We start from the raw sequence: 18,497 nt of genomic DNA on the forward strand, positions 1-18,497 counted from the left end.
GTAGCTCTCAGCTTCACCGGAGCACACAAAGTCTCCTGCCTGTATGGACAGTACTACAATAAGGCGGTGCCTCCTGGATTGAAGTAAATAACAAGACAACAAATATGAGGGTTGGAACTTAAACAGTGGTAACTATTTATTAACAACTGATACAAAAGAGTTACATGTTTGCACCTGTTACTGTCCTTCAAAGTAGTCACCAGTGTTGTGTAGACTACCTGTTGCCAGCGATGTGAAAGGCATAGTATACTGTTAGCAAAGCCTGTTCTATTGATGGTGTGAATGGAGCAGTCTACTGCCTGTCGAATTTCTGGAACAGCTCTGAAGCGAATGCCACAAAGTGGTTCCTTCATTTTCGGAATCAAATGCACAGTATTACTGTTAATTTTTCTAGCATCACCTGCGATCAGCTTTGCGAAAGAAGCGGCAACACTTTCTGCATAACCCACCCATCATTTTCCACGACAATGCACGGGTCCATACAGCATTCATGGGACTGGAAGTACTGTACCATCCACCATACTCCCCGGACTTACGTCCTTGTGACTTTGATTTGGTTCTGAAGATGAAGGAACCACTTCATGGCATTTGATTCAGAACTGTTCCAGAGATTTGACAGGCAGTAGACCGCTCCATTCGCACCATCAACAGAACACGCTCTGCTAATGGTATACTGCACCTTCCACATTGCTGACAATGGGTTCTACACAATGTAGGTGACTACCTTGAAGGACAGTAACAGGTGCAAACATGAAACTCTTTTGTCTTGGTTGTGAATAAATAGTTGCCACTATTTAAGTTCCAACCCTCGTATAAATAAAGAGTTATGTTGTTTCTTCCAGTCTTTTCAAGTTTTTGAGAAAGTAATCTGTCATGAAATATGGGCTCATTTTCCTGAGCAGAAATTGTTAACTAACTGCCACTCAGTTTGGCTTTCATAAAGAATTCTCAGTGGAGGAAGCCATATGGGTGTCTCAAAAAGGAAGTCATGACCGAGCTAAACACGAAAAGATTCAGTTGGCAGGTTGCCAAAACCTTTGATTGTGTGGATCTAAAATATTGTGGAATTCATAGAGGGGTTACACAAGGTTCAGTACTGGAATTGCTAGAATTGATTGACTGTGATTCTGCTAAATGACAGGTTTTGGCAATTCCAGAATATTGTGCATGGCCACTATGAGAAATACGACGACTGACTGTGATTCTGCTAAACCACAGATTTTGGCAATTCTAGCATATTGTGTATGACCACAGTGAGGAATACTATGGATGACTTACTATGTAGGTGGGATTTGATGAAGGATGGTGGGTGAGTCAGAAGTCATCTGAATGGAGTATGAACCGTTTATTACTGCAGTAATTCGTACAGAAAGCTCTTTCTGCACTGGATGGTGGGCCTCAACCGATGGACCCAGCAGTAAAGTGCTATAGTAGGTGACCAGCAGCTGCTGTGCTCAGTGCAGACCAGGCGTGACATGACATGGCATAGTCAACATCCCTGGTTTTTGGCCAAGCTATGTCGGGGCTGATGCAGCAGGCTGACACAACATGCGGCGTATGAGTTGACTGTCTGTCGGTAACTGGTGTGATGACCTGCCTGGCTGGATGGACAGTATTTGTGCTTGTCAAAGCTGGTTTGTTGTGTTGCTGCTGCAATGTCACATAAGCCACATGCCTATGTGCCTGATATCAGTAACAAGCCAGGTACTGACCAGCAGGTGGATGGCGGAACCTAGCAGATGCTGTTGCAAAGTGCTCTGTTAGTGTATACTGAAAGTGGCATTCTTTAAGGCATTAAGCCCTATCACCTAGGCCCACACTGTTAACAGTCCTCTCCCCTTTGAAGAATTCAGTCCTCTGAATTTTCGCTGTTCCTGTACCTGGAACTAGTAATTCTTCACAGTTCATTTCATACATATTTGGTTAGTCTTTGGTCTACAATATCTGTAGAAATCCTGTAATGTTTCAACAGTCAAGCATCTTTGTCATTGATCTCGACAATATCAGTATAAGCGTGCAGGTGCTTGGTAGCGGTGGGGTCTGTGCAACTCTAAGCCTGAGATAGAAGCAGACAGTGCCTATCACAGATAAAATCATGATTATGACTTATTTGAGATTCCCCATGCAATGAGTCTGTGCTGGTGCTTGCTATCTTGCTGTCTTATATCCCAAAACAGTTGCTCCACTGAAAAAAGACCATTATGGGCAGCACAACATTTGGTATACGGAACTGAAAAGGGTTAAATCCAGTGTAGCGTTCAGGTAGCTCAGGTTTTCTCTAAGTAGAATTTTGAACAGGAGGTCGAGTAAGTGGAGACAGAACTGTGGTGTTTAACGTTGTGGCTCTGGTAATGGTGCCAGGTAAGTCGTTTGAAGTTGTCACAATGGACGCAGTTGATTATCAGACCCATGTCTGCAGTTTTGACCTCTTTGTGCTACTTAACCAATTCTGGTCATAGGTGCAAGTGACTACCACTAGGTCTTCCACGGAACAGAGCCAACGTGCACCTGTGTTTCAAAAATATTTGTTTCTGCATTTAACCACTACCAAGAACACTCAGATGTGGGTTTCTCTGCACAGAATAGGTCGAGCTCACGTGGCCCTGGATCAGTATTTTGACCCAACATTATAGTAACTATTAGGCGGAGAGTAGTGTGAGACTTCATGTCAGGTGGGACCCATAATACATCACACGTCTTCAGCTGTACACACTTGTTCAGAGCTGCCCATGCCACTGGATGGGAAGGATAGGTTATCATAGTCTGGGGCTAGGATAATTTTAGGAGCACAGAATGTGTTGTAAGGATAACTCCCATCTTTGCAGTTCAGAAAAGCTGTAGGGGAGGATCCAGATGGCTCATATATTGAAGCACCTATTGAAATTAAGCATGTTATGCTTAGCTGCATGTTGTGTGACAGGGCAGTCTACTTTGCTCTTGGCCACAGTTTGGCAGAGGCCATTCATCCTGGTGAAGAGCTAGTTGGTAGTCATACAAATATAAAAAGCTAAACAATGGTTGCAGCAGAGCTGATAAATGACATAGCTGCTTTCCCATGTGGCCCAGCACCTGATGGGGTAAAATAACCTGTGACAGGACTGGAATAGGAAGTGCTGGGTGGGTGGATTGAGCAGGTTTTGCACCTGGGTCTTCCACAGTGATATGATCATTGTGTCAAGATCTTAGGACTGGAAGGAGCATAGGGATCAACTACGGTGTTGTGGAGGTTGGGTGGGCTGTGGAAAACCACTTTAGGAGGGGTGGGATGCATCTCGGGTAGGATGTCCTTCATTTCAGAACATGAGTGAGTATAGGTAATCAAAGCCCTTGCAAAGGATGTGGTTCAGTTGTGCCAGTCCTGGGTGGTACTGGGTGATGAAGGCGAAACACCTTTGTGGTTGGTTCTTGGGGATGGTGGGAGGATTGGGGGTGTGAGAGGAAATGGCATGGGAGATCTGTTAACGGACTAGGTCTTGGGAATAATGCCTGTCTATGAAGGCCTTGGTGAGACCCTCAGAATACTGAGCAAGGAATTCTTGTCACTGCAGATATGCCATCCCCAAGTGGTCAGGCTGTATAGGAGGGATTCTTTGGTGTCAAAAGGATGACAGCTGTCAAAGTGCAGGTACTGTTGTTACTTGGTGGATGTTATGTGGACGTAGGTGGGGATGGAGCGAACAGAGAGGAGGAGGTCAATATCTAATAAGGTGGCACACTGGATTGTGGAGGACCAGGTGAAGCAGATGGGAGAGGAGATGTTGAGGATGTTAGGGAATGGAGATAAGGTGTCTTCACACTGAGTCCAGATCATGAAGATATCATCAATGAACCTGAGCCAGATTAAGGGTATAGTGTTTGGGAGGCTAGGAAGGTCTCCTCTAGATGGCCAGTAAAAAGGTTGGCATAGGATGGTTCCATGCAGGTGCCCTTGGCTGCACCACGGATTTGTTTATATACCCTCCCTTTGAATGAGAAGTAGTTGTGGGTTAGGATAAAGTTAGTAAGGTTTATGAGGAATGAGGTGTGGGTTTGAAGTCTGAAGGACGTTGGGAGAGGTAGTGGTATTCAGTAGCGACAAGAACATGGGTGTGAAGAATGTTGGTGCCTAGGGAAGTGCCATCAACATGCTGAGTAGGGAACCAGGTGGAAGAGGGGTGGGGATGGTGGAGACTTAATGAACGATGTGGTTGACATCTGTAATGGGGAAGATGATATTCTGGGCAATTGTTTATTTGGGGGAGCATTTTTTGCTGTTCTCTGCCAATGCACTGACTGGTCTCTGTCCTCTTCTCTGCGCTTCTCCTTTTCTGTTTCCATTCTGTCCCCCACCCCCACCCCTCCTCCACAGCCTCCTGATGGTGCACCTGGCAGTATCATCTAGTTCCAGCATGCTCCACCAGGCAGTACAACTCCTCTTGCTCCACCCGTAACGTTCTATCCCTCCCTTCTAGATTGCTGCTTGTATTTGACCCGACACCATTGTACGCTGGCCAGAGCCATGTGTGCGGGAGGTGTACTTGCTTGTGTGAATGTGCGTGTATGTTCTCTTTGTGTTCTGAAGAAGACTCTGGCTAAAAGTTAAATGTGTTACTCTCTTCATTGTGCCTGATTGCAACCCAATGGTCATCTTTACTGTGAGCAGCAATCTGTCCTATATTGCTGATATTCCTACCTTGTCTTTCCATTGTTTGAACTTTCTTCTGTAACATATATGTAAGAGGCCTTGTTACTTCTGCAAAATCTGGCTCAAACTTTTGGTAATAATTAGCAAAACCTAAAAAGAACTGAAGCTCTTTTTCAATAGCAGGAGTGAGGAACTTCTGGATGGCATGTACATGCTGTCGTCTCATTTGCACACCATCCTTGCTGATAACAAAGCCTAAATAGTGAACTTAATATGAAGTGACACTTTCTAAACTGAGTATTAGTTGTATCGCTTGGAATGGACTGAAGAGATTCTGCAAATGTACCATGTGCTCTTGGAGGTCCTTAGAAAATACTATGATATTGTCTAAGCACATCTTACACTATTTTGATCTGAGGTCTTGTACCAACCCGTCCAATATGCATTGGAATGTTGCTGGTATATTCTTGAACCTGAATGGCACTCGGTGGCACTGGTAATGACTAGCTGGAGCCATAAATGTGGTCTTATGTATGTCCTCTGGCGCTACCTTTAACTGTTAGTTCTCACTTTTCAAATCCATAATAGTAAAATGATGACATTGCCATGCATTATTCAAGGGTTCTGCGACATTTGGCATATGTGATGCATCTGTGATTGAACACTAATTCAAATATTAATTGCCACAACAGAACTTATAAGCTCTGCTGCAATCTGACAAGGAGACCACATGACAATTGGATGTTGTAATGTTTTTTATATTTATGGGCTCAAAAAATCAGAATTCAAATATCAATCTGCCATAGCAGTTCAATGCAACTCTCAAAAATTCCCAAGAACAGTGACTTTTGCATTCTATGAGCAAGTTTAACTCACTAAAGTTACAACAATTTTTCGACTGGTCATGTGGTTCTATTGGTGGTACTCGAGTCTGCTAATTGCTAGATCACTTGTTGAGTCTTGTTCGATCCTTTTCCTTCTCCTCCTCCTCCTCCTCCTCCTTCTTCTTCTTCTTCTTCTTCTTCTCCCCCTCCCTTTCCCTCCCCCTCTTCCTCCCTCCCCACACTCCCCTCCTCATCCCTCCACTCCCCTTCCCCATCCTCCTTCCCTTTCTTCTCCTCATCCTCTTCCCCCTCCCCCTCTCCTCCTCCCCTGCCGTACCCCTATCCCTCTCCATCTCCCTTCTCTCACCTCCCCCTGTTCTATTCAATCTGAATACCCAAATCATTCAAATATAAAAGTCATCAAATATGTGCTAATTAATACACACATTATTATTTTTACAAAAAATGCGTGTCATCCTATTTCTAATTACATATTGCATGCAAAAGTCCAGTTTTCATTGCAAGTATAAATGGTCACTTATAAAAGTTTAATTTTAAAAAAGATTGTAAATTAAATGAAAAAAGTCAGGTTTAATACTTCTTATTTGCACCGTCAGTAGTTTTGTGCCATAGAGTAACATTAGTCAGAGTGATAAGTGTTGTAAAACCATGAGACCCATGCCATTACGCTATGTTTGTTTCACATAGTTCATGGGGAATTACATTTTTTTCTTTGGCACAGCTGCATTATTTCACAGTTCTAAACTCAAGGCAGATGTGAACCATTGCAAAATACTGCTGAAAGAGAGCCCTGTCTTTTTTTCTGTCAGTTTCCCATACCTGCTATTTTTGGGTGTAGACTGGTATGTGGAGACTATTTTACTTCACACAGCAAATCATTGGACAGGTTCCTTCAAAATATGGTAGCACTATATGAGAGGTGTGCTTGTTTCATTTATAGGAAGGCCTTTGTGCAAAATCGACAGTCTTATGAAAGGCAAGATATATTTTCAGAAAAAAATAGTACACATGATTTTATGTAGCTCCTAGTCCACAGTACGCATGGCATTGTCAATTTTTCAAGGTTTTCAGAAAAATCCATCGTTTAAAACTTCTACAAATTATTTTCTATAGTTTTCTAGATGTTTTCTCTTTTATCAAGACTATATAACCAGTTGTTATTTATGCTTTATTTGCCATTTAGATAGGATGGGTTCTGAGGCAGTTCTTATCATGCTCTCTGACACGAATTCAAAAAGTTTTTAAATGGCTGGAAACAATAATTTTGATTGAAGAAGCTCTATTTTACTGTGTAGTAAGTCATGTCAGTGTAACAATAGTATTTGTGCTAGACGTATATTGGTGAGGTAACTGATGGAAATAGCTACCTTGATTGAAACTGGTGCTGGTAATTGGTGTTGACACTTTTCTGATTGCTACCGACACAACACTTTTTTACTGGGTATAACAAGATACCAGAATCTGTTACACATAACATTTCAATGTCTGTTAACTCAGTTTATCATTCCTGCTGTCATAGGTGTAGATGCACTAAAACAAAAAGTTGTCTGTTACTTCACATTAGCAGTGGTCAGAAATCGGTTGATACGGTCAATGTCATTTGGTTTTTATTGATTCAAGTAGTCCTGTTAGCTACCTTGCTAACAATCTTCTTGCAAGTGCATATGTAATATGTGCACAGCAGACAATTGAAACATGAGAAAAGCATTTAGGGTATAGGGCGTACACTATATTTATTAATATGATTTAGTGATGTAAAGTGCAGGAAATTTGATTAGTCCAACTGTCAGGCCATTCTTTGTAGTCAGCTTGACAGCAGTATGCAAAGAAGTCAGTTATGAAAGTCTGCATGATACAAAAGAGCAACTTTCTTCCCCATTTTTCTTTTTGATGTGGCACAGCAGCAAGCTCAATAAGTTGGAAGGAATGAAACCTGCACCCCAAATCAACTGTCTTGTTTTGTGCTGTCAGATGCATTACTTTCTGTCTTCTGTACTGTTTTGTTTTTGTGGCATGACACATATCTAAATCTACCAACTTAGTTATACAGAAATGGCAATTTTATTCCATCTCCCCTTCCGAAGGTGTGTGTGTGTGTGTGTCTATGTAAACAGAGTTTTTTTTTTTTTACAATCTATTGATTTGTGAGTGATACGACAAGCCACAGAGAAGTGTTCCGTTGAACTTGCTACTGCAGTGTGTAACGAGTTACCCCTCACACAGTGACCCTTAAATTAGCACGCAGCAAGGTTGTTTCCTGTGTGCCATGATGGTTTCCTTCATTTTAGGCACTGGTGTTCTGCTTATGCAATACTTGATGAATGAATGGGTGACTGAGGATTCTTCAGAATGTTGTTCATTTCTTTAGGAACACTTGCGATCTTCTTAGAGCTGGAAGTGAGATATTGCTGAGAACAGAAAGCCAGAGGGTGATTGTACTCCAAATACATCCTTTAATTATTTACTTTTGAATACATTATGGGCACAGCAGTGATCAATGTCTTATAAATAATTACTATTAAAAACAGTCTTGATCGCAATTTATTTAACAAGGTGACCGGTTTCAACCACTACTGTGGTCATCTTCAGACCATTGAGTAGGAACCTCTTTCTGTTGAAGAAATTATTTGTATTGCTTGATTTGCGCATCTGCCTTGTAATGTTGTTAGCAAGAAAGAGAATGTAAAACAGAAACAGAAGAAAAAAAAAAATCGGGAAACTAATTCACAAAAGTAAATTGAAAGCAAGTGGTATGAAATACAGTGTGTTTTAAATGTAATTTGTAAATAAGTCGAAACTTCCTGGAAGATTAAAACTGTTTGCTGGAGCAAGACTTGAACTCGGGACTCTTACTTTTTGCGGGCAAGTGCTCTACCTTGTCTTCTACTGTCCAAACTTCACATAAGCTCTCCAGCGAAACTTGCAAGTCTTAGGAAGTGAGGCACAGAAAATGTAGGTACATTTTGCTGTTTGGGCAGCTAAGTAACTGATGATGGCTGAAGTGGACAGGATGTAAAATGCAGACATAAGAGCAAGGTAAATGTTTTTGAGAAAGATAAATTTGCTAACATGAAATAAAAATTTAAGTGTTTGGAAGTAATTTCTGAATTAATTTGTCTAGGTGTAGCCTTGTGTGAACGTGTTACATAGATACTTCACAGTGCAGACAAGAAGAGAATAAAAGCTTTTGGAATGTAATACCACAGAAGATTGCTGAAAATAGATAGGTAGATTATATAACTAAAGAGGAGGTACTGTATCAAACTGGGGATAAAAAGAGCTGTATGGTACAACTTGACTAAAAGAAGGAAAAAGTTGACGAGAGACGTCCTAAGGCATCAAAGAATAGTTAATTTGGTAATTGAGGGAACTGTGAGTGGTACAAATGTAGAGTGAGACCAAGGCTTGCCTTCATTAAACATGTTCAAGTGCATATAGATTGCAGTAATTATGCAGAGATGTAAAGACTTGTGCTCCATTGTTGTAGAGAGCTGTGTCAAACCAGTTCTCGGACTGAAAACCACAACAACAGATACAGACAATGTGTAATGTCCCAGTATGGAAATTTTGTTAAGGTAACATTTACGTCTGTGTTGCGGTGTTACAACATAGCTGAGAGAAATCTGCTATGAAGTTGTTGGTGTAAATTCTGAAGATTTAGAAGAAAGCAGATAATTACCATAATAGTTAGCAGTTGCCAGATGAATTCTGTTCAATCCTGCCTACTTGTCAAATATGTGGGGTCCAGGAAACCAGCCTTCTCGGATCGCTAGACAACATTAAAAAAAAAAATCGCATTAATGAGTTTTATTACGAAATGAACAATGACAATACTTAAGTTTGACAATAACACAGAAGTGTCACAAGCAAAGGGCGACATGCAAATAAGAAATCTCTTCAGTATGTACAATTCCTAAGTCGCTGGTCTTGAAGTGCGTAATCTTGATGCTGCTGTAGAAATGGGCTACAATCAGTCGGCACGGTGCTTATGTCCTCTAAGTGAAGAGGTCGCTGCTGTCATGTCGTCCTGGAGAGGGGTTGGTCAGCGTGCGATTGGCTGATATCTTCTTCATAACCCTCTCTGCTCTCTCGTTTGTGACAGGTGTCAAGATGCTTGACTTTGCACCATAACAAATTCTATGCATAAATATTAGTGCATCTGCCTGCTTTATCCTTGATATGATTGTACTAATACAGTCAATAATTAAAATAACAAGAAATGCTTCAAAAAAGGGAGAGAAGAAAATCCTATAATGTACAAAGTTGTTGTAACTTAGATTTTTGAGAATATTTATTTGTTGTCATTCATATTTTGTGTATAATAATCATAAATTAAGTTTCACACCAATTTGTATTATCTGAAGGATGTAACATATTGTAGCACAATGAACGAGAGAAGACTGAGGATGATCATCCAGCAGCGATCACATACATAGATGGAATATTGCAGGTGGTGCTGGGAGGTGCCTGCTCAGCCATTGTGCATGGTCACTTGGCCACATTGTCTCCCCGTGCTGAACACCCTTTGCAATAATGGACAAGGAATGACTGTCACGTTGTATGTGTCAGTCATGCAGCGAATGTCAGAGATGATGGCTGATGCCCAATGTCTAGGTTGCAGCTCTGTGGGTTGCTGTATCCCTTGTTTCATGGGGAATCGGCAAGCTGCTTCTCGGTAAATTGACTCCCACCCAGCCAAGTGGCCGGGCAGTGTACTGATGTCTTCAAAACTGTCAAATGGCATCTCCAGTTTTACCAGCTCCCTGTCAGCATAGCAGGAGTGTATGCCTGGATGGTCCTCACCTGGTGGTGCAGTTGGAGTTTTGGTGAGTGTGACACTGTTAGTGGAGGCCCCCCATCAGGTCCTGGCATGGACTGGAGCTGCAGTGGTAGGAGCAGTGCCACTGGGACCAGTACTGCAGTTCAGTATTTTTCAGACATCTGGTCCATTACAGAGGGATTTGAGAGAATGGCAATGATTAGTGAACGGTGCTGAGAACCAGAGGTAACACGAACAGCTGGGGAGCACGAGGGGAGATAATGGAGGGTCCGGCGAAAGAGAAATGAAAGGTGGTGTCACTGCAATGTGTGTTTGCTGGTTGGCCCAGAGACGGTGGTGGCTGGCTGCATGCCACAGGAGTTGGTTTTGATGGCATGTCACTGCTACCGGCGTACTGCTGCAATGCATTTGTCCTGGCATTTGAAGCCCCCCCCCCCCCAAAAAAAAAAAAAAAAAAAAAAAACACCCACACACACACACACACAAACACTGATGCTCAGTCGGAAGCATGGAGACAATACTGTAGGCAGCCCCAGAGACATTGGCAACATGAGTTGGAAGAGCATGCAGGGATGACGGGCGTGAAATAGTTCCACTGGACTCATCTGACTTATCAACGTCAACCTTTAGGATTTGCAAAAAATTGTTAGTGCCTCATCTCTGTGAGTGTTGGACACATATTTCTTCATCTGTGTTTTAAATATCTGCATGAGTCTTTTGAATTCCCCATTTGATTGAGGGTGGAAAGAAGGCAACAGCAGGTGCTGAATGCCATTTCTGCAGAAAAGCCTGTCTGGAAACCTGGAAGTGAATCTGTGGTTCATTGTCTGACACCAGTATGATAGGAAGTCCTTCAATAATGAAAATTCCGCATAGCGCTGCAACCATAGCCTCCACATTCGTCGTCCATTAGTTGACCACATACAGAAAGTTGGAGGACAATCAGCCAGGTTGTATCCAGGATGGGGCCTGCGAAGTCGACATGAACTTGCTCCGACTGGTGTGAGGGCATCAGCCAGAGTGAGAATGTTTGGTGGGGAGCTACTACTATTGTTCATACTGATGACAGTTGTGGACATGTTCAACATGCTAGCCTATGCTCAGCCTTACACTTGGTGTAGGGCAAGCAGTTTAGTTCACTTCAGTGACATTGGTGCAAGTGCTATAAGATTGTTGGGCACAGAGTTTCCTGTAGGAGAACATGGGGAGACTGTTGATCCGTGTTCAGCAGCATAACTCCATCCACTAGATTAGCCAATGTTGGAAGTAGAAGTAATCCTGCAACAGGTTGGAAGCTCAGTCGGGAATACAGTTCAGCCAGCGCTGTTTATGTACCACTGTATGTGTTGTAAGATGGTGTCCTTGGCCTTGGCCTCAGCCACATGGGTCCCCGTGATGGAAAAATCATCCACTGGTTGTTTAGCCTCTACATACAACTGGAAGCAGATCATCTTGTCTTGGTCCCACTCTGGTTCTGGCCCCATCAGGAGATAACTTTTGCATGGTCAAATTGGGTGGTATTACAGAAGGGAATTTCATAATTGTGCCTTCTGATAAAGAGTTCACAGTACTGGAGTTGGTGGCCAGTCCTCTCAGGTAGCATTGCTGCAGGACTGACTGAGAGACATCAACGGCTCATAGTCCTTATAAAGAGGTGAAACTTTGTTCCAATAAGAATACATGAAATTTCTTCAGTGCCAAGATGGACATGAGGGTCTCTTTTTCGATTTATGAGTACCTCTTCTGTACAGCATTGTGTGTCTTCGATCCCAGGCCCCGTTCAGAGGTGTTTGCTGCCACCACTAGCTGTATGCCTGGTTGAAATGTGGTGAGATATGGTACCAACAGGAGGGGCATCTTCAGGATCTTGAATGTTTTTTCACTTGCCTCCGACCATACGAAAGGCACACTCTTCTTCCACAGATTGTTGAGCAGGTGCGCTGTTGACACCACATCTGCGATACATTTCCAATAGTACATTATTTTTGCTGGAACATGTTTCAATCTGTGGAGTGATGATTTCGACCAGCTTCTGTGTGGGCTTAATACCTTAATGAGTGATGATGTAGCCAATGTATTCAAGCAACAGTTGAAACACGGAGGTTTTTCAAGATTGCATTATAGGCCTGCAAACCTGTAACAGGTGCCACAACTTTCCCAAGTGTTCTTTCTTTGGGGCACCTATCACCACAACGTCGTGTAGATAATGTATTCAGCCTTGGACATCCTGCAGGAGCTGCTTGAGGAATCTTTGAAAGATCAATGGGCCTTAGGACACCCTGGAAACTAAGCATTTGAAACAGTATAATCTGTGTGGTGTGTTAACTACCAGGACTTTCTGCAATTCCTCATGCAGGGTAGATGTAAATAAGCTTCAAAAAGTAGTGGCTTCCCATGAGTGCGGAATATAGCTCTTTTTGTTTCGGAATGGGATATATATCGATCTCTGTGGGGGAATTAATCATAACCTTTAAGTTTCTACGCAGGTGCAATTTCGTTGATGGGTTTTTCACAAGAACCAAAGATGTTTCCCCCTCAGTTACAGACAGGAGTTCAATGACATACAAGGCTACAAATCTATCTAGCTCATTCTTGACAGCATTCTGCACTGATTTCATTAGTGCAATGTGCACCTTATAATTCTTCCCATTTCCTAGACCAACGGAGAAAATGTCAAGGTACGTTTGCTGAGGATTTCCAGTTCCTGGAATGGTATTTGTTCAGAGACCACATAGGCCAAGTCACATATTACAAATTCTAAAGCAGAAAAAGTATCAATCCCAAATAGAAAGTGTCTTATGACATTTTTGTATGTTGCTGTGATTGTGTTGTTTGTTATATGCCACGAAGCAGTGGGCAATGAATTGAAGGAAAGGTGCTCCCAGCTGGAGATTTGTTTTTTTGAAGGAGAGGTGCTCCCAGCTGGAGATATGTTTAAGAGTTTAACAGGGATGTCAGGCTGTAGCTGAAATTGTTTATTGCACAAAGTGAGCATAGTGAACAGTTTCTTTTGTGACACCACTGCAGTGTGTGACCCTGATGAAATCACATTACTGTCCATTGGGTCTTGTCAAGGCGATTGTTTCTTGTCCAGAGTGTGGGAGACAGACACCAGATCTACTTCCTTCTGGCACGCCTCGCACTGTGCCCACCTGTCAGGGCAGTAGTGCCTGGTATGTTGAAATATAGTCTGGGCATGATGGAAACAAGCACCGGTCGGGGAGGGGGGGGGGGGAGACTTCACTGTTGCTATATTTTCTGTGTCAGCAAAGTTGGATCCCTTTCCAGAGTGTGTTGCAAGAGCCACCACCTTGTCCTGGAACTCTAATTGATGGCCTGCATCCTGGGAAACTTCATAGGATTGGGCCCATTTTAAAATTTCTTCTCAAGGAGGGTCCTCAATTGTAGAGCTTTCTGACATACCTCCTTATACAGAACTGCCCTAATGATCACACCCCTAAACATCACCTCTGCATGTGATTCATTATTTACTGGAATTACAAAATGACATATCCTACTGACTCCCTGCAGCTCAGCCGTCCAAGTGTGTATAACTGATTTGGTCGTTTACAACAATGATAAAATTCCACCTCGGTTCAATGACGTAGCAGTGTCAGTAAAAGTGGGTAGTTAATAGTTGGTAGTTAATTTGTCAAAGAACAGATGTGCCAGTTCTGTGAGAGGGGCCAGTTTGCACCTTAGCTGGTACGTACTGCGTGAGATACGCAACAGGAAAGTGATTAATAAAATCACTTGCTTCATCAGTTACCTGGAATGTGGCAAAGTGCTACCACAGACACTTCTCGTATGCTTCCTACTATTCTCGTGTCTTGTAAGGTGGGAGTGGTGGCAAATTTGTAGTCGACAGCAATGGGGACAACAAGGCTTTCTGATGTTTCTGTCCATCTAACTGCTGTTGCCCAAGTTGCTGGAGCACGACTTGTATCCACACACCTGGTAAGGTAGCCTATTGTGCAGGGTCCATGGGTATGTAACAAACATGAACAATCCTATCGTCATCTCTAGTTATGTTGTAACTAACAAGATAAAAAAACATGAGACGGCACTTCCAGAACATGTATATTTAATAATCTCACAGGACAGTAATTCTCGACAGATACAGTGCATGGTGTAGCCATATGATGAGCCGCTACAGTGCAGTTCTAGCGAGCTTAGTAAATAGCATGATGAGTGAGAGTTGACTGAGGACAAATGCTGAGGGTGATCGCATATGCAGGTGGCATGTCACAAGTAGTTCTGGGAGGTGCCTGTGCAGCTGTCATGTATGGTCTGTTGCCCGCGGTGTCTCCTCCAGGTGGGCATACTTCACGTTAGTGTACACCGAGTGACTGTTGCACCACATGTGGCAGTTGTGTGACAACATCTGATGTCGGAGATGATGGCTGGTGCAGGGGATCTAGGTAGTAGCCCGTTGGGTTACCACAACTTAAACCAATTTTAGCAAATGCCAGAATATTTCTTTAGGGAAAACAATTAAATTCTAACATATCTTTTTTAGTTTTCTGAATTTCAGACATTTTACAGTCAGTAATGTAGAAGAACATTGTTGTTCATTACTAATAGTGAGAATGTTTGTTTTAGCTTGGACAATTGAATTCAGAATGCATATTTCAGAGATGCTGACATCTAACAACAACAAATGAGACATCTAACAACAACAAATGAATTAGTAGGTAACAAATCTGTGCAAAAGTGTTGTAACACTGAGTAACCAAAATTTGTGATATTGAAGAGAACAGTTTTTTTACATAGCTACTGGAACTGGAGAAATATTATGAATGATAATATACTAATTTTTAACCACTGAAAATAGCATGTTTCTGGCTGTTTGTTGAGAGTCTTGAAACTGTTATTGGAGTGATGGAAAACAAAACAAAATCTTCCACTCCAGTTGTCCAAAAGTAATGTCAACAGTGTAATGCCCAAAAGTAAAGCTCATTTACGTTTGAATATATTTTTTTTACGTAGACATTCTAGTAGAAAGTAAAGCTTTCCTCTCAACTGGACTGAAATATTGTACACATACACTTTTGTTAACTGGGATTACGTTGCAATGGACTCAAGAATGAGAGAAGATATATTGCAAAATATAATTTAAAAACAACTTTACCATAATGCTCTTCAGTTGTGCTTTCTAAACCACACTGGAAATCTACTTTACCTAATAATGATAAAATCCAACAATGGAAAATCCAGGATGGAATGTAACAATATTATGAGAAGGAAAGTTGCTACTCACCATATAGCAGAGATGCTGAGTCGCAGACAGGCGCAACAAAAAGCCTCTCACAATTAAAGCTTTTGGCCATTAAGGCCTTCATCAACCATAGACACACATACGGGCACACACACGTACACACACTCACGCAAATGCAATTTGTGTGTGTGAGTTACGTGTGTGTGTGTGTGTGTGTGTGTGTGTGTATTGTTGACAAAGGCCGTAATGGCCAAAAGCTTTAATTGCGAGAGGCTTTTTGTTGTTCCTATCTGTGACTCAGCATCTTCGCTATATGATGAGTAGCAACTTTCCTTCTCATAATATTAATAATGATAAAATATTGATATTATCAATAATAATAATAGTAGTAGTAGTAGTAGTAGTAGTAGTAACTTTAACAACTGAAGTATCTTCTTTACAGCTGTGGCCGTGATAAAATTCTTATTCTTTGGGACGTGGATAAGGAATGTTCTGTTCGTACAGTACCTGTCTATGAATCCCTTGAAAGTTTGGTTCTCTTACCTCAGAAATTTTCACTACCTAATCTGGCAATTGAGAAAGGTATCCATATTGCAACAGCAGGCGAAAAAGGTAAGAATATATCTAGTATATTGATTTTCAGTTTGATGAAATGCCATAGTTAGGAAACAAGGATACAATCTTTTTTCTTTTTAAAATTTCAGGAAAAGTACGTGTTTGGGATGTGGAGCGGGGCTGTGAAGTTTACTGTCAAGAAAACCCTATAGTATCTGCTGCATCTGAAGATGGTGGCCTCTCCATCATTAAATTAATGTTTTGCCATACTACAAGCACTCTGGCTGTCATATCATATGATCATAATATTATTTTGCATAGTTTGAATACCTTCATGTGTGAGAAACAGGTAAGCACAATGCAGTGCCAAATTTCATTATTGGTATTTGCTTGACACAGTTTCTCACAGTCACTAGAGTTTCTGCCTGGTAAAAATTAGTCACAGCTCAATTTACTGTATTTCATTCTCAGCACTTCATTTAAAACATTTAGACCTGTGTTTTAGTGTGAACCGATGAGCTTTGTGGCATTTTATATGAACAACACTTATAACAATGAAAAATATTGTCTCAGGGTGAGCATAACATCTGTTACTGATTACAAAAATTTATTTCTAAGGAACTATGCTAGATACATACCATTGTTGCAGGGCAGAGGGTGCTTTGTGCCAGTGTTGCATGGCAAAGTGTTCTGATACCATTGTTCCACGGTGGTAGCTGGTACTTTGTACCAGTGTTGTAGGACTGAGGGTGCTTTGTACCAATGTTCTGTGTGGTTTATTGCAAATGGTAGCATACCAGATAACGTATTTTTTTTTTTTTTTTTTTTTTTTGTATATACCGCGTTTGCAATAAGTTGTGGAAATGAGGGAATCACAAATGCGTCAGGAAAAGTCAGGAAAATTCGAAAAAAACTATGGAAAATCTCTTTTCGTGATTCAACAGATGGAATAGTTAGTTTATGCAGATGACATGCACTGTTGCTGGCTGAGTGCAGATGATAAACTGGTGAGTGTTGTGCGGCCCCTCCCTACTCCATCATTCCTACTGCTTATCACCTCCCCATCGCTCCCCTCAGTCAGTGCCACCACTGCTGCTTGCTGCCAGCTGAGCAGCTGCTGACAACAGTGGCAGGGAGACATGAGGAGTGGTTTGTTTGGATCTCAAAGCATTTGCATAAGTTATCCGTTGCACGGACTGATCAATGCAGTGAATAGCTGATCATATGTGAGCGGATTTCCGTAGTGGGCCTGAACTGCAGGTCAGAACAGTGGGCCGGTACTGATGGATCAGGCTCGTCAGTGTAAGGTCCATTGTTTCCCACCAATGTCCAGGCTGCATCTCTCGGATGAAGTCTGTCCGATCTGCCCGCAGGCTGGATCCGTTCATGTATGGCATACATTGGCAGATTTTCAAGATTTATTTGTAGCCTTAGAACTCCAGTGCATCTTCACAGGCCAGAGGCCACAAATAACGGATATCAGAAGTTGGAACTCTGTCTCACTGCAAATACATTTACAGTGTGGTGTTTTACAGGCATTTTGTTTATTGTAGTATGTTTTCACACTTAGAAAGTAGTTCATGTATTCGAGAGAAAGTACGGACAGTGCTAGGAAGAAAATTGTGGTAGTCACCGGCAGTTTGCATGCTATATACTCATATAATTCTCAAAAGAAAAATTGCACATACCTGTCAAATTATGGACGTAACACAGCAGGTAATAGCCTACAGTAATGAAAATAGTACAAGGATTATTTTATTTGCACTCACCATAGTGTTATTTATACAATTCATCCTCCCCTTTTGTATTTCTTTCAAGAGGCCAACATCTTTCTGGGCTTATTTCTGAAATTATTGAAGATATTTTAAATCCATCCTTGCAACTACAAGCAAATTGGTATTTTTTTTACCAAATATGTTTTGTTTTATTGAAATAAAATATCATCAGTGGTCTATAATGAAACATGTTTACAATCTGGCTTGCTTTCTACATCTAAAAAGAGATTGTTACAAAAGATGTCGGAGTTCCTTATGATTTCTTATATCCAGTTTTCAGTCACATCAGGAAACGGTGTCAGCTTGCATGTTTCTTTAGATATTTTTATGTTTGGGACTGTTGTTTCTTGTACCATAGTTGCAAAGATGGATTTAAAATACCTTTAGTTATTATAATCAAACAATGGAAACTCCAGGTAGGAATATCAACAATGTAGGAAAAGACAGATTGCTCCTTTCCATAATGAAGACATGTCAAGTTGCAAACAGACACAATTAAAAAACACTTACTTAAAGCTTTTGGCCACAGTTTTCATCAGTAAAAGAGAGACACGTGCCATCCACACACACAAGCAAGCACACCTCATGCACACATGACTGCCAAATTCAGCATCTCAGACCGAAATGCAACTATCACATTGGATATGAGCAGCTATCTGGTGCAGGCTGCAAAGGGGATGGGATAGCAGTGAATGGGCGG

General features: G+C 41.6%; 1 protein-coding gene across 1 annotated transcript in view; it reads left to right on the forward strand.

The window, feature by feature from the left end:
• Positions 1 to 18,497, forward strand: part of LOC126236606 (transducin beta-like protein 3) — a 157,857-nt gene that overhangs the window by 70,177 nt on the left and 69,183 nt on the right. Inside the window, exons 6-7 of the mRNA XM_049946043.1 lie at positions 15,910 to 16,079; positions 16,172 to 16,371. Coding sequence (XP_049802000.1) covers positions 15,910 to 16,079; positions 16,172 to 16,371 — 370 coding nt within the window. The remainder of the gene's footprint in view (positions 1 to 15,909; positions 16,080 to 16,171; positions 16,372 to 18,497) is intronic.

The sequence above is a fragment of the Schistocerca nitens genome, chromosome 2, assembly GCF_023898315.1.
Source record: "Schistocerca nitens isolate TAMUIC-IGC-003100 chromosome 2, iqSchNite1.1, whole genome shotgun sequence".
Taxonomy (NCBI): Eukaryota; Metazoa; Arthropoda; class Insecta; order Orthoptera; family Acrididae; genus Schistocerca; species Schistocerca nitens.